At 53.6% G+C, this 15,134-nt stretch overlaps 1 protein-coding gene across 3 annotated transcripts; it reads right to left on the bottom strand.

The window, feature by feature from the left end:
* Nucleotides 1–397: 397 nt before the first annotated feature.
* Nucleotides 398–10,728, bottom strand: HSPBP1 (HSPA (Hsp70) binding protein 1). 3 transcript variants are annotated; one of them, XR_002182858.2, is made up of 8 exons: nucleotides 10,518–10,728; nucleotides 9,892–10,188; nucleotides 7,817–8,021; nucleotides 5,692–5,916; nucleotides 3,176–3,309; nucleotides 2,968–3,064; nucleotides 2,340–2,451; nucleotides 398–869 (listed from the first exon to the last, which is right to left on the bottom strand). XR_002182858.2 is itself a non-coding variant. In XM_019979948.2 (8 exons), the coding sequence occupies exons 2-8, from the start codon at nucleotides 10,093–10,095 to the stop codon at nucleotides 795–797; spliced, it is 1,074 nt and encodes a 357-aa protein (XP_019835507.1). In that variant the 5' UTR covers nucleotides 10,096–10,191; nucleotides 10,518–10,723; the 3' UTR covers nucleotides 398–794. The 3 variants fall into 3 exon arrangements, 2 of the variants coding, with proteins under 2 accessions (XP_019835507.1, XP_019835506.1); XM_019979948.2 differs by having other exon boundaries at nucleotides 3,154–3,309; nucleotides 9,892–10,191; nucleotides 10,518–10,723; XM_019979947.2 differs by having other exon boundaries at nucleotides 3,154–3,309; nucleotides 10,518–10,722.
* Nucleotides 10,729–15,134: the final 4,406 nt, after the last annotated feature.

The following is a 15,134-nucleotide window of genomic DNA, read 5'->3' as shown; positions in this document are numbered from 1 at the left end:
CAATCTCAGAGAAGGCTGGAGAAAAGGCCTAGTGCTTTCCTGTCAGGACGAAGCACACACCCAACCTCAAGCCTGCCCCAGGCACCCAGAGTGGCCTCCATCGCTGCCGTGGGAGGTGTCTCACTGCCTCTAGTACCTGCTCCCGCCTTCTCCAGCGGAGGTTCCAAGCCTCTGGGCGGCGAGCTCTGATTGGTGGAGCAGAAGCCACGCCACACTGCATGCTGGGAAAGAACATGGCTCCCACCTTAGACGTGGAAGCGTGAATGTCAAAAGTATATTTCTTCAGAGAAGTTATCAGAGATGGGGGGCGGGGGGGGGGGGTGCAAAGAGAAGGACGAGTATCCCACACACTCCCTCTCCAGAGACGCTGGGAGGATGAAAGACAATGGCTCCGGACTTTAGAGAGCAACACTTTTATTATTCCAAGGTTCCGCCCACTGCTGTTCCCTGCTTGGCTCCCTAGACCCCCTGATTGTGCCCCTCGTCCCCAACCAAGGCACTCTGCAGGCGAGGTGACAAAGGTGGCAGTGAAGCAGGCGGAGGAGGAGGAGCACCTTTCCTGGAAGAGCGGTGTGCACACGAGAAGGGGGGTGGATTGAGAGTGCCTGAGAGGCGGGACCCAGGGAGCCAGCGCCTTCTTCAGCACCCATCCTGGCGGCTGAGCAGAGACAGGCTGACACGCCCGGGCACGGCACCAACAAGGCCCTTCTCTCCTTTGGGAGAGGGCTTCATGGGTGAGGGGAAGGCAGGAGGCCTGGGGTTCCCATGAAGAGGGGGAGAGAAGCCACCGGGTTTCACCGATCCATGCTGTCATCAGTTGGGGTGGAGAAACAGGTCTGTAGCAACTTTTCACAGAACTCCAGCTCCTCCTGCATTGGGGTGGGAAATTGGAAGCCCTGAGTGTAGAGGCCAGACCCTGCCTCCACCAGCTCTGCACCCAGAAACGGCTCCTCTTCCCACCTGCCCCTGATGGAAAAATGAAGGTTTCCACAGGTGTATACATATGTCAAAACTTCTCAAATTGTACACTTTCAGTATAGGTAAGTTAAACGTCAATAAAGCTGTTCATACCATAGATTCAGAGAATAGATGCATGGATGCATCAAGCAAGGATGGCTGAAACTTCAGGACAGACCAGGGCAGGGGATCCCCCTGCCCAACCCCAGGCACATATTTCCACGGGTTCATGTGACAAGGTCAGAGGACAAGCCCCTGGGGGGTGGGCACTGTGCTTCTCCCAGTCACCCCTGCTCCTCACACCCAGTACCCAGGACCCCTCTGGAAATGCCTGACAGTGTTCATAGAAGAATGATCTCAGCAGAAGGTATGTCCCAAGAGGGTGGCATGTTTTCTGTGTCCAGCTTTGCTGAAGCAACAGCATCTGGGTGGTATCATAAGGGCTGAATAAATTACTTAAGTACAGTTAACTAAATAACTTAGTCATTTAAATAAATAACTACTGAATGTTATTTGTTGCTCTTATCACTTATTAGTTACTTACCTATTTAACTAAATATGAGTTATTTATCACATTACTATCTGTATAATTAAATATCTGAGTTATATTATCACTTATTTGTTACTTATTTATCTGGTGAGTTACTATTTGTAATTTATTATTATCCTTTATCTAATGAAAAACCTAATGAGTTGTAATTTATCACGTATTTCTTACCTATTTAATTCAATAATTGGTTTCTATTTATCATTTACTTATTATTTATCAATCTAATAAATACTTATTTGAATGATATGATATAAATAATGATATTAATTTGGATAGTAATTAGATGAATCTATTAACTCTTTAAGAAACCCTGAGCTTCTATTTCTCCTTGCCGTCCCCCTGATGCTAACAGAGCATGAAGCATGTGGGAGGGGGCAATAAATGTGTGCTGAATGATGCCTAGAGAAACACATGAATTGGAAACAAGGTGTAAACAAAGGCGTGGGCAAATCGGGCTTCCCTGGTGGCTCACTGGTTAAGAATCAGCCTGCCAGTGCAGAAGACATGGGTTCGATCCCTGATCCGGGCTGATCCCACGTGCTGCAGTGCAGTTAATCCTGTGAGCCACAACTACTGAGCTGGCACTCTACAGCCTGTGCTCTGTAACAAGAGAAACCACTGCAGTGAGAAGCTGGCGCCCCACAAGTAGAGAGTAGCCCCTGCTCACCACAACTTGAGAAGAGCCTGACCAGCAATGACCCAGCACAGCCAAAAATAAAGAAATAAATAAATTTTTTTTTTTTTTTTAAAGCATGGGCGAATAGACCATAGAGGCCTAGAAGGCAGGTACCAGGCTGGCCCTCCCACCCCTTCCCCCCCCATTCGGCAGTACCTGGTACTCTTCGTGCTGCTGCAGCAGCTGGCACCGGTGCCGCAGAAGTTCCTCCAGGCCCAGCTCGGGCTCCCGGCACTCCCGCACGCCCTGGGGGAAGTCTGTCACCAAGCTGCAGGGACAGGACAGCCATTCTTGGGACCTCCCTCTACCCAGCTGCCCTCCACCCCCCACCCCCCGACTGAGCCTGGGCAAGCCGTCCCCCCACTGGGCCTCAGTTTCCCCATCTGCAACGTGGACTCCTGCCCCCACCCTACCCAAGGGACTTGGATGAGACTTGTACGGAACAGGGCGCTTAGAAAAGTGCCTGGTCTGGAGCCCACTCCACACGTGAGCGTTGCTGCCTGCTCGCTCAGCTGCTCCATGCTGCTGTCTTACGGCTCTAACCTGCCTGTGCCTTACATGCGGGATGGGGAGAGTAAGTGGGAGGAAAACTGTCTCCCTCCTCCCCAGGGTGCTATGTCAGCCCCTACAGTGAGGAGACTGAGGCTCCGGAGGGCCAGCACCCTGATTTCTGCTCCTCTCTGACCCTAAACCCTTTACCCCCCCATCGGGCTAGTCCCCTGGCGCCCCATCTGACCCTAACCCTCTACCCCCCACCGGGCTGGTCCCCTGGCGCCCAGCACACCTGCACAGGGCTCCGAGCACGTGCTCGTGGAAGGGGCTGTGTTCTGTCCGCACGAGGGCCACCAGCTGCTGGACCATGCCCATTGCGCACAGGGTCCCTAGGGAAGGGCCATAGGGTCAGAGGAGCAGCCATCCTCCCGTGCACTCCCCCGGGAACCACCCTAGCTCCCCGCCCGGGCCGCCCCACCTTTGTGTTCAGGGTGGCCCACCAGCAGATTCTGCAGCAGGAACGCCGACTTGACCTTGAGCTTCTGCACCTGCTGCTGCATGGCCCGCATCAACACGGAGAAGCCGTCCAGGCGGAGGAACTGCAGCAGCCCGGCCTCCTGCTCCCGGACCAGGCCTGGGGAGGGGGGCAGGCAGGGCCTTGAGGTCCCAGTCACCATCACCATCATCACCACCAATATCTTCATCGTTACCACTGCCATCAGCACTAGAGACACCAGTCATCACCACCACCACCACCATCATAAACACCACAACCGTCACCTGCAAGACCACCACCACCATCACCACAAACACCGTCATTACCATTACATCACCACCACCACCATAAACACCACAATCTTCGCCTTCTGGACCACCATTCTCACCACCATCACCATCATCACCACCATCACCACCGTGGATTTTTATGGGCCCAGGCTTCGCAGGCATTACCTTTAAATATTTTTAGCTGAGACACAATTCCACAGCCTGTACAATTTACCTTTTTAAACTATACAGTTCAGTGGTTTTCAGTATATTCACAAGGTTGGCTGACCATAATTATCTAACAACAGAATGTTTTTATCACTCCCAAAAGAAGCCCTGTACTGGTTAGTGGTCTCTCCGGCAGTTGGCAACCGCTGATCTGCTTTCCGTGGATTTGCGCATTCCGCACATTTCACCTGAATGGAATCATACACTCTGTGGCCTTCTGTGCCTGGCCTCTCTCACTCAGCATAATGTCTTCCAGGCTCGTCCAGGTTACAGCGTGAGTCAGTAACTTCTTTCCTTCTAATGGCTGACTAGTACCCACTGTATGAATATACATCTTGTTCCCGCATCCTCTGAGGAGCACATTATCTCTTTTTAACTCTCCACACCATCCTAGGAGGTGACTCCCATTTTACTGATGAGGAAACTAAGAGCAGAGAGCCCGACTACATTGTGAGGGTGCCAGGAACCCTGCACGGCCTCCACGCACGATGAGAACCAGGGTGCAGGGTGCACTTCCAGTTAGGTGCCTGCCCTTGGGCAGGGTCTAGGCCAGGACAGATGGGAGTCTCCAGAAAACCGTGGCCACTGAATACCTGACAAGTGCCCCTGAGGACCTGAGTTGTTAATCTCAGTTGAGCTTCATTCATTTCAATTTAAGTTAAGCGGTGAAGCGGTGGTATTTTCCCGTGAAGCACAACTTTGTCCCTTCACTAGAATTCGCTACATGCTGATCGCTGAAAATGCAGCCTGAGTTGAGATGCTTATGTGCAGGATACACACCAGGTTTCAAAGACGTAACGTGGGGAAAAATAAAAAGATCTAAAGTAGCTTATTAACATGCCACATAACGATGGGCTAAAACGATAATAGTTTGGCTGCTGCTGCTGCTAAGTTGCTTCAGTCGTGTCCGACTCTGTGCGACCCGCTAAATACACCGCTACTCAGTTTAAAAAAAAAAAAAGACCGGCAGATGGGGAGGTAGACGTGATGACCTTCCGCGTCTGCTCAGTGGGCACGGCCTATTGGCTCTGCCGTCAGGCCGTATACAGGGGCAACGGCTCCCCTCCACCCCGGGGCCTCTCCGCTGGGCCCGATCCCTGTGTCCCGGGGCTGCGCTGTGCACTGGAGGGGGTTGAGCGGCACCCCGGGCCTAAGCCCAGCCGGTGCCAGGAACCCGGAGATGCATCTACCGGAGGACACCCCTCCCCCTCACCACGCCCACTCCTCCGCCATCAGACCCCCTCTTGGTCTGTGGCCAGAAGGTGAACCGCTGTGAGCCTCCGAGCACCAGGCAGCAGGAGCAGTCAGGAGACAGACCACCAAAGCGGCTGGTAGCACCAGGGCTGGCCGGTCCCCAGCACTTTCCAGATGGTAGCGTACCCCGCAATCACGCCCAACCCCCCAAAAAAGACCACAGATGCTACTGAATTGTACACTTAAAAATAGTTATGCGAATTCTACATCAATTTTCTAAAAGATAAAAGGCCTCAGCCATAAGAGAGAAAAATTAAATCTCGTCACTTGCAACAGCATGGATGGGCTTGGAGATTTCACGCTTGGGGAAGTCAGACAGACAAAGAAAGACATTTGTGTGCTATCACTTACGTGTGGAATCTAAGAAGTAAAACAACTACATCGTGTAACAAAAAAGAAGCAGACTCACAAATGTAGTGGCTACCAGTGAGGCAGGGGGCAGGGACAGGGCAGGGCTGGGTTTTAAGACGTACCAAAAAAATGAATAAGAGGCAGTACTTTCTAAGCTCCTGGAGGGGTGGGGGTAAGGGGGGGTCCGGGACTGCGTACGTTCTCTGCAGAAGTGGACTGCCCATTGTCAGGACACTCCCGCAGCAGCCCCCGCCCGAGGACCCCCGTGACGGGGTGATCAGCCCAGACGTCCACAGCCCCGTGGCCGACAGCCTTTAGGGGCCTCAGAGCGCTCGGACTGGGCCTCGCCCCGCGTCCCCAGGGTCCGCTCGCTGAGCAGAGTGGGCCCACCCCCCACCCCCACGGCCGGGACACTCACAGGAGATGGCGAAGAGAGCCTTGACGCGCACCGCATCGCAGGGGTCCCGGTCCAGCAGGCGCAGCAGCTTGCGCAGGGCGCCGAGGCCCAGCACCTGCTCCTGGATGGCCGCCACGTTCTGGCTGCATGTGCCGATGAGCTGTGCCGCCCGCCACCGCAGCCCCGCTGGCCCCGCCTCCAGGTAGCGGCCCACCAGCAGGTGCATGCCCGACAGCTGGCAGAAGTCTGGGAGGAGAGAGCAGCAGGCAGGCCAGGTGTGACGGGCTGAGCTGGGTCCTACCCCCAGATTTACATGGAAGCCCCAACCCCCAGGGGATTCCCGGGGGTGCCAGTGGCAAAGAACCCGCTTGTCAATGCAGAGACACAGGTTCAATCCCTGGTCGGGAAGATCCCCTGGAGGAGGGCATGGCAACCCACTCCAGTATTCTTGCCTGGTGGGCTATAGTCCATGGGGTCGCAAAGAGTAGGACACGACTGATCAACTCAGGATACATGCATGCAAGGTAAAATATTGTCACAGGATGGGGCCCTAATCCAACAGGAATGGTGCCCTTATGAAAAGAGGAGATGAGGACACAGACACACACAGACAGATAGCCATGTAGCAACAGCGGGAAGCTCCCCACATACAAGCCAAGGAGAGGGGCCTCAGAAGAAACTGACCCTTAGACTGCCAGCCTCAGAGCTGTGAGAGAGCAGACTTCTGGTGTTGAAGCCCCGCAGTCCACGCTGCTTTGTTAGGGCAGCCAGAATGGACGGAAAACCAGCTGAAGCTGAGGGAGCCTGCCTCCAAGGGCTGGCCCTCCCTAGGCACCCAACTGGGGATCTGTTCAAGGCCGGCACGTCTCAACAAGGTCAGTGGCCCAGGGTCCAGCCCACTAAATGCCAGTTCTGACACCCGGTCTGTGACAATCTGAACATCCCCTGGGGAAACAGACTACACCAGACCAGAGGTCTGCAATCTACAGCCCAACACCTGTTTTCTGAATTGGTCAGCTTGGCTGTTCTTCAAAAAGTGAAAGAGAGTTATCATGTGACTACTCCAACATATATGTATCCACAAGCCTCAAGAGCAGAAACTGGAACAGATGCTTGCTTGTACCCCAGTGTCCACAGCAGTATTATTTACAATAACCGAAGAGGGAAATGACCAAATGTCCGTCAACTGATGATAGGATGAACGGCACACAGCCTAGCTACACACTAGAGTATTCGCCACAAAAAGGAGTAAATTTCTGATACAGCTATGACCTGTAAGAACCTTGAAAATATCACACTTGGAGAAGAAAGCCCATAGCAAAAAGATCACATATTCTACTATCCCTCGTACATAAAATGTCCAGAACAGACAAATCCACATCCTCAACAACTACGCCATGCCACGCCACTCCAAGTGGAAGTGACGACTCGTCTTTCTAGCGGCTTCTCGGCCTTTGAGATGAAACCCACAGCGCCAGCCTTGGCCTGGGAGCCGCTGTATGCCCAGCACAGGTCACTGCCCAGCCCTCGTCCCTCACTCTCTCTGCTCTGTTCTGCCTACCTCACTGCTCTTCCACCCCGGCCAGGCAGGTTCCCACCTCAGGGCCTTTGCATGGGTCGTTTCCTCTGCCTGGGATGCTTTTCTCCAGAGCTGATCCCACGACTCACGGCCTCCCTTCAGGTCTCTGATCACGTGTCACCCCTCGGGGAGGCCTTCTCTGACCATCCCATCTAGGACCACCTCGTGTCTCTTACTCTGGGGAACAGCACGGGGATCCTGGCGGACCAGGGTGAGATGGTCAGTCCCATCAGGGAGGTGGTGGACGGGACCTGGTGCCATTGTAGCCCCTGTCGGCAGGCAGACCAAGCAGCGGGGGACAGGGCAGTCTCAACTGGGGCCTGAGTCAGAGCCAGACTGGAGGGGGGAGGCTGGGAGGCTCGGGAGGAGGCAGGTTGCATGGTGCCTGAGGCAAAGGACAAAGGGCTGGGCTGCAGCAGGACCGGGGGCCGGCGGCGGGGGGGGGGGGGGGGGGGGGGGGGGGGCGGCGGGGGGCGAGGAAGAGGCGGCAAGAGACGGAGGCAGACGGGAAGGCAGAAGGGGCAGGACCCTGGCGGCGGGGGGCAGGCCGGGGCGGGCTGGCTGTACCTGCTGCATTGTCCATGTTCTCACACAGGTCCGCCAGCAGCTCCAGGGCTCCCTCGCGCTCCTGCTGGTCAGTGGCCAGTTCAGCCTCACCAGCCGAGGAGGGCGTGGGCTGGGACAGCACCCGGAGGCAGTTCTTCATCTGCTCCACCTCCTCCCGCTGGCCCCTGAAGGCCGCGGACATGGCCTCCTGCAGCCACTGGCGCCTCTGCAAGGTGAGGTGGGGCGGGAGAAAGAAGCAAACCTTATCAATCATCGACTCAGGAGTAACAGTCATTACCAATAACAGCCGGGGCGTCCCTGGCGGTCCACTGGTTAAGAGCTGGTGCTTCCACTGCAAGGGGCACAGGTTTGATCCCTGGTCAGGGAAGTTCCCCATGCCAAGAGGCACAGGCAAAGGAAAAAATAATAATAACAGCCAACATTGAGGGCTGAGTGTCCTTCAACTAACAGATACCTCCCAGGTACCTTTTCCACTAATGCTCTTTTCTGGACACTGCATCTATGGAGAGACTGGTTGTGGGGCATGACGGAAAAAGAAGGGTCAGCAACACCTAGATTCTTGTCCTGAACAACTAGAAAGGGACGGGGCAGATGGCAAGAGAAGCAGGTGTGGAGTGAGACGAGTACAAATTGGTGCTGATTTTTGAACTTGTTAAGTTTGGGGGATCCATGACATACACAAGGCAAAATATTGAGAAAGACACCTGAAGCTTAGGAAGGAGGGCCAGCCTGGACCTGGATTTCTCAGCCATGACCCTACTGACACCCTGAGCTGGACCGTTCAGCAGTGGGGGTCATCCGTGCACTGCAGGAGGCTGAGCCGCATCCCTGACTTCCACCCACGAGATGCCAACAGCACTGCCCCCCCCCACAACCCGCCAGTTTGCAACAACCAAGAATGTCTCTGCCCATTGCCAAATGTGGTTAAAACCATCCCTCCAGGAGAGAACCACTGGCTAGAGATATAAACTTGAGAGTCGTCAGAGTAAAACCTCAACCCAATGTGAGATCATACAGGAAGTGAATGGAGAAGAGAGAGTGCTGGTGTGCTCTATGGTCAAGGGACTGGAAAATGAGGATGAACCAACAGAGGCGGTGGGGAAGAAGAGCCAGTGAGTGGGATGAAAACCAGAAAACCACGCTGGTCCATGCTCCAGAAGCCACATGAAGAAAGAGCTCAAGGGGACAGGGTCGTCATCGAATGCTGCTCATAGGTCAAATAAGATAAGCACTGAGAACTGGCCACTGGGTGTTTTTCTTTTTGGCCCGACTCTGTGCTAAGTGCTCAGATGAAGGATCTAAAGTCATAGTCCTGGATAAATTTGGGCAAGATGTTAATCTTTTCAGTGCCTGTTGGACCACCTCATGGTCCTAGAGGCTCAGTGACTTCATGGATGTTACTGTATTAACACCATGTTTCAAACACTGCAACTGTCACCGCCAAGTAAACATCACGTATAGCAAATAGTGTTCTTGACTTCCAGAACAGCCTTCTATGGTTAAGTATTAATATTACTGCTATTCCCACTTCACAGATGAGAAAATGGAGGCACAGAAAAGGGTGACTTGCCCAAGGTCACACAGTCAGCCATCCACAACACCTAAGTCAAATCTAGGTGGTCTGTCCACAGAACTCTTATTAGAGTCTGCTCTTAATGAGAATATCCTGCTGCCTTCAGGAGCAAAGCCTGTGTACCAGGTGTGATGTTAAGACCCACCTCAACAGGACTCTCAGAACTACCCTGTGAAGGGCCACTCCTTCTTATCATCAACATCAACTTGCAATTGAGAATCGATGCTCAGAAAGATGCAGTGATACCCCCAAGGTCACACAGCTGTAACATACTGAAGCCATATCTGTCTCGCTCTGGCGTGCCCTTGCGTTTTCTTTTTTAACATGAGGTTATTCTGCCTTCCCGCACAGTGCAGGGTCCCGGGATCTGACTTTCAGTCTACAGTAACCCTATGGAGCACAAATACAGCCTCCTATGCCTTCACACAGGCACTACCGCCCCTCCCCAGATATCTCTGTTCCCAAACCCCTCACCCCACCTTCTCGGACCCCCGCCCTTTACCTCCTCACTCATGGGTTCTGGAGGGGGGTCTGGCTCTTCAGAGCCCGCCGTGATAGCCATCTGCAGCAGGCCTTGGAGGTTTCGCGGCGGCGGGGGATGGCCCGAGCCGCCCTCGGAGGAGCCGCTGCCCCCTGACGAGCAATCCTGGGAGGCTGAGGGTAGCGCCAGGGGAAGGCGACTGCCCCCGGAGCCCTGGTTCGCCATGGGCAGTTTGCGAAGAAAGGAAGAATGTGTTGGGGTAGGGGGTGGTCACCGCTGAAGTAGCTCTGGCGTCCTGACGGGTGGACTCCTGGGGGTCTGCTGAGAAGGTGGCGTTTTAGGGGAGCTCGGCGGCCCTGCATGATTCCAAACCACGCTGCCCACACCTCCTTTAACCACGGCCCCCTTTTCTTCTTTCATACCAACAGGCCCCTTCCCCAAAGTCAGCAGTCCCTCTCTCCTCCCTAGCAACAGGCCCCACCCACTCTCCCTAGCAACCCCCTCCTCCATCTCCACCGCGGTCGTTCCCATCTCTTAGCAACCCCACCGCCCAGCCTTCAGAGCAAGAAGCCCTCCCTTTGGTCATCTTAGCGACATGTCCCCTTCCTCCTGTCTGACGAGGGGAGCCAGAGCGGGGCGGACCTCACCTCCCCGAGCCTCGTGTCGCCGCCGCTACCGAAGATAGACTCGCCCGCACCTGACTCTACTGGGCGCCGCCATATTGACCGGAAACACGCACGGTCTGGCCCGGAAGTTCCCGGAGCAGCCACACCAATTGGGGCCGTGAGGCGGCTTCCCTGGGCTCTTAAGTTCTTCCCACCTGGCGGGACACCTGGCTCGGCCAGGCCCCTCGCCCCGGCCACGCCCAGCGCGCGCGCACCCTGGCCGAAGCCCCGCCCCCGGACCGGGCCCCGCCCCCGATAAGCCCCACCTCCTCACCCTCTCTGCAAGCTTCACCCCTACCCCGTGCAGGCCCCGCCCCCGGGCTGGCTCCGCCCCTGCTATGCCCCGCCCACGCCCACGCCCCCTGTCCTAGTTCTGCGCTCCGTCCCGCCCCTCCGCTTCAGGCTCCGCCCCTGTTCCAGGGCTTTCGGCCACTCCCAGCTAAGACCCGCCCCGCGGGCCGGAGCGCCCGCGGCTCCGGGTTAAGCTTGGGGCCCTTTGAACTCTGCTTGGGCCTCCCTGTGCTCTCAGCACTAATATCTGACCCGGGCGGCGTCTGGCCTATTGCAGCCCGCTCTTGGCTTCTATTTCCCCTTTCCTCGTAAGGGGCTCCCCGTTCTCCCTACTGCACCTCCTGTGCAGACCACTCTTATCGTTACCCCAGCGTCTCCCTTGTGGAATCTTCTCTGGGTCCTGCCAGGTGCACCAGAGGTGATTCTTGAAGCCTGGAAATAAAGTTCCCCGGGGAAAGGTGGTTTAGGCAGCTCGAGGCCTCCCTGCACCAGATTTAGGGTTCAGGTTTGGGACTGTGAGCTAGGCTTAAATAAATCCTAATTCTAGTCTTCCATACAAGGCCCTCCCACTCTAGGAAAAGGTTATACTCAACTTTGGTGGGGCCCACAATCACAGGTGTATTGAGCGCACTGCTGGGTGTGGGATGTGAAGACCAAACGTGTGTATGTGTGTGTGTGTGTAGCACTGAGGAGGACGATTGTCAGACACGGATCTGGGCCCCTGAGTACTCCATTTCCTCTCTACTGTTAACAGATTACTGAAAAACTTGGTGGCTTACTTACAGTTCAGAAGCCCAACGTGGGTCTCACTGAGTTCAAGTAGTTAAAATCAAGGTTGTATTCCTTCCGGGGGCTCCAGGGAAGAATGTTTCCCAGGAGGCTGTCCACATTCCTTGGTTTGTGGCTACATCATTTTGGCTTTTTTTTTTTTTTTTGGCTGCCCTGGTCTTAGCTGTGGTTGCAGCATGTGGGATCTATTTCCTTAACCTCAAATTGAACCCAGGCCCCTGGACCACCAGAGGTCCCCATTTTGGCTTTCGTTTCCTTCCTTATCCTGTCTCCTCCTCTGACTGATCTTCCTGTTTCCCCCTCATAAGAATGCTTGTGATTACATTTAGGGCACAAATGTAATAACCAGGAAATTTTCTGCATCTAAGATTTTCAGCTCCATCACATCTGCAAAGACCGTTTTGCTGACTAAGTTGACATATTCACAGGTTCGAAGAATTATGACATGGACATCTTTGGGCATTCCCTGATGACTCAGCAGTAAAGAATCTGCCTGCAATGCAGGAGATGCAGGTTCGATCCCTAGGTTGGGAAGATCCCCACCTTGGAGGAGGAAATGACCACCCATTCCAGTATTCTTGCCTGGAAAATACCATAGACAGAAGAGCCTGGTGGGCTACAGTCTGTGGGGTCGCAATGAATCTGACACGACTAAGTGACTGAGCACACACATGCAGCCTACTGTACCTATGTCAGTCAGTCAGTCAATTCAGTTGCTCAGTCATATCTGACTCTTTGCAACCCCATGAATTACAGCACGCCAGGCCTCCCTGTCCATCACCAACTCCCGGAGTTCACTCAAACTCACGTCCATCGAGTCGGTGATGCCATCCAGCCATCTCATCCTCTGTCGTCCCCTTCTCCTCTTGCCCCCAATCCCTCCCAGCATCAGAGTCTTTTCCAATGAGTCAGTTCTTTGCATGAGGTGGCCAAAGTACTGGAGTTTCAGCTTTAGCATCATTCCTTCCAAAGAACACCCAGGACTGATCTTTAGGATGGACTGGTTGGATCTCCTTGCAGTCCAAGGGACTCTCAAGAGTCTTCTCCAACACCACAGTTCAAAAGCATCAATTCTTCGGTGCTCAGCTTTCTTCACAGTCCAACTTCTGTGTCTTATGTATACATATGTAAAAGTCCATCTAACTATAATACTATTTACATACATTATGATACATAATGCTGAATAATATATGTACCTGTGACATGTAATTGTACATGTCATTACACATATGAACATATGTGTAATATAATGGTAGCCTAGATGAAAACTCCCCAGGTACACTATAAAAGCCATAGCCTTTACAATGACCAATAAGAAGGGTGATCATACAATTTTTCATCCACAAGGCACTTGAGAGTGAAAACAGACCCTACTGATAATTACAGAATAAAAGACATAAACCAGGACATATGGTCACCCTGTTTTTTTCGGTTCTGTTTTGTTTTTTGTGTTACATCATACGGCTTACAGGATCTTAGTTCCCTGACCAGGGATCCAACCCAAGCCCCAACACTGAAAGTGCTAAATCTAGCCACTGGACCGCCAGGAAATCCCCTGTTCACCCTACTTCTAAGGCCCTGTTGGGTCTGCATCCTCACCTTATTTCCTCCCATTGCACTCTCCACTGTTCCCCTCCAGCCACACTTCAGCCTTCCCATTACATACCAGGCACACTTCTGCCCCAGGGCCTTTGCACAGCTGCTTCCTCTGCCTGGAAGGCTCCTGGCACTTTATCCACGTGGCCTCATTTTCCTTCAGTGTCCCTTCACTGAGGAGGCCTCTCTTGAAAATCACATAGACCAATCACTCAAGAAGAACCTCCTGGACTTCCCTGGTGGTCCAGTGGTTGAGAATCCACACGCTAAAGCAAAGGACATGGGTTTGATCCTTGGTCCGGGAGATTCCACCTGCTGTGGGGCAGCTAAGCCCGTGTACCGCAACTGCTGAGCCCACGTTCGAGAGCCCAAGAGCCACAACTGTTGAGGCCCACGTGCCTAGAGCTGGTGCTCCGAAACTAGAGAAACCACTGCAATGAGAAGCCGCGGCACAGCAACTGGAGAGTAGCCCGCTCTCGCTACAGCTAGAGAAAGCCTGTGCACAGCAACGAAGAGCCGGTGCAGCCAAGAAATAAATAAATAAAAATTTAAAGAAACACTTCGTGTCCCCCTTCCCGCCTTGTTTCCTCTTTGTCACTGATCATGACTCTGTAACGTACCATATATTTTCCGTTTGTTTGCTTGCTTTAGTTTGATTTTTGGCCTCACAGCTTGTGGGGTATTAGTTCCCCAACCAGGGATGGAAGCCATACCCTCTGCAGTGGAAGCACAGAGTCCTAACCACTGGACCGCCAGGGAATTCCCAACATATATATTGATTGTTTACCTTGCTTGTTACTGGCCTCGCCCACCTCAGTGAGAGGTCCATGGGACAAGGATCTTGGTTGACTCGGTTCACTGCTGTAGCCTCACCACTTGGGTCAGTATCTGGCTCAGTTTCGGCGCGGAGTATAGCATCATGGAATGAATGACTATTCATGAATGACTAGTCAATCATGGAATGGTTGACTAGGAGACTTAAGGCTCATGGGTACACTCTATAGGAGACTTGGGTGTGAAATGGGGGCCTAACATCCTTGGGTATCTGACATAGTGGAATCCCAGGTCACATGGAAATCCAGCTGTGCACAGGTTCATGGATGACCAAGAGTGGGGATACATGACTGTAGCACATGGATGAGCTAGAGTGGGGACATATGATTATAGTGGAGCCCACATGAAGAGCTAGGGAATCTGATGGTGGACACAGAATAAATAGCGACCAAAAAATTCACAGGGACCTCAAGGGGCTCTGGAAATTTCTCTGTAGGAGGATTGTGGAGTATTCTCAATGGAGGTATGGATCCAAGATATTTAAAAACATGCACCTTGATCTGTGGGTGGATATGGGGCCCCAATGCTAGTGGGGAAAGGAGGCCGGGATGGGCAGATTGGGGGTCAAGGGGAACAAAGATGAGCGTTGGATCAGCAACTCCCCGAATTCTTTCTCTCTCCCTGCTTCTGTCTCCTTTTTTCCCCTGTCCCTCCAATCTGCCCTATCTCCCCCAGCATCTAGACCTCCACCTGTGTTTACCCCCCATATTTTGGGGTTCCCAGCTCTATGCTTACTTGTCGCTCTCTCTCTCCATCTGTCTCTCTTCACTCTCTGTCCACCTCTCTCTCTGCTGTTCCTCCTCCCTTGTCTGTCTCCCTCTCTCTCCCACTTTTCTTCTCTCTCTGACCCTCCACCCTTCCCGTTACCTTCCCCTGGTGCGTCACCTCTGTATCTTGTCCCCTCTGCCCCCGTCCCTCTATTTCTGTCCATTTCTCTCCCCATCTGTCTCTCAACCACTGTCTCTCTCCTCCATTACTCTCAGTCTCTCCCTGTCTCTGGCTCTGTTTTCGGTTCATCTCTTTGCCCGGCTGTCCCTCCATATCTCTGTGTCTCTAACCCCCGCCCACCCCCTACCCCGGCCCATTCCC

The sequence above is a fragment of the Bos indicus genome, chromosome 18 (assembly GCF_029378745.1).
Source record: "Bos indicus isolate NIAB-ARS_2022 breed Sahiwal x Tharparkar chromosome 18, NIAB-ARS_B.indTharparkar_mat_pri_1.0, whole genome shotgun sequence".
In the NCBI taxonomy this organism is placed as follows: domain Eukaryota; kingdom Metazoa; phylum Chordata; class Mammalia; order Artiodactyla; family Bovidae; genus Bos; species Bos indicus.
Note: the sequence above shows the minus strand (reverse complement) of the source record. Positions and strands in the feature narration are given on the sequence as shown.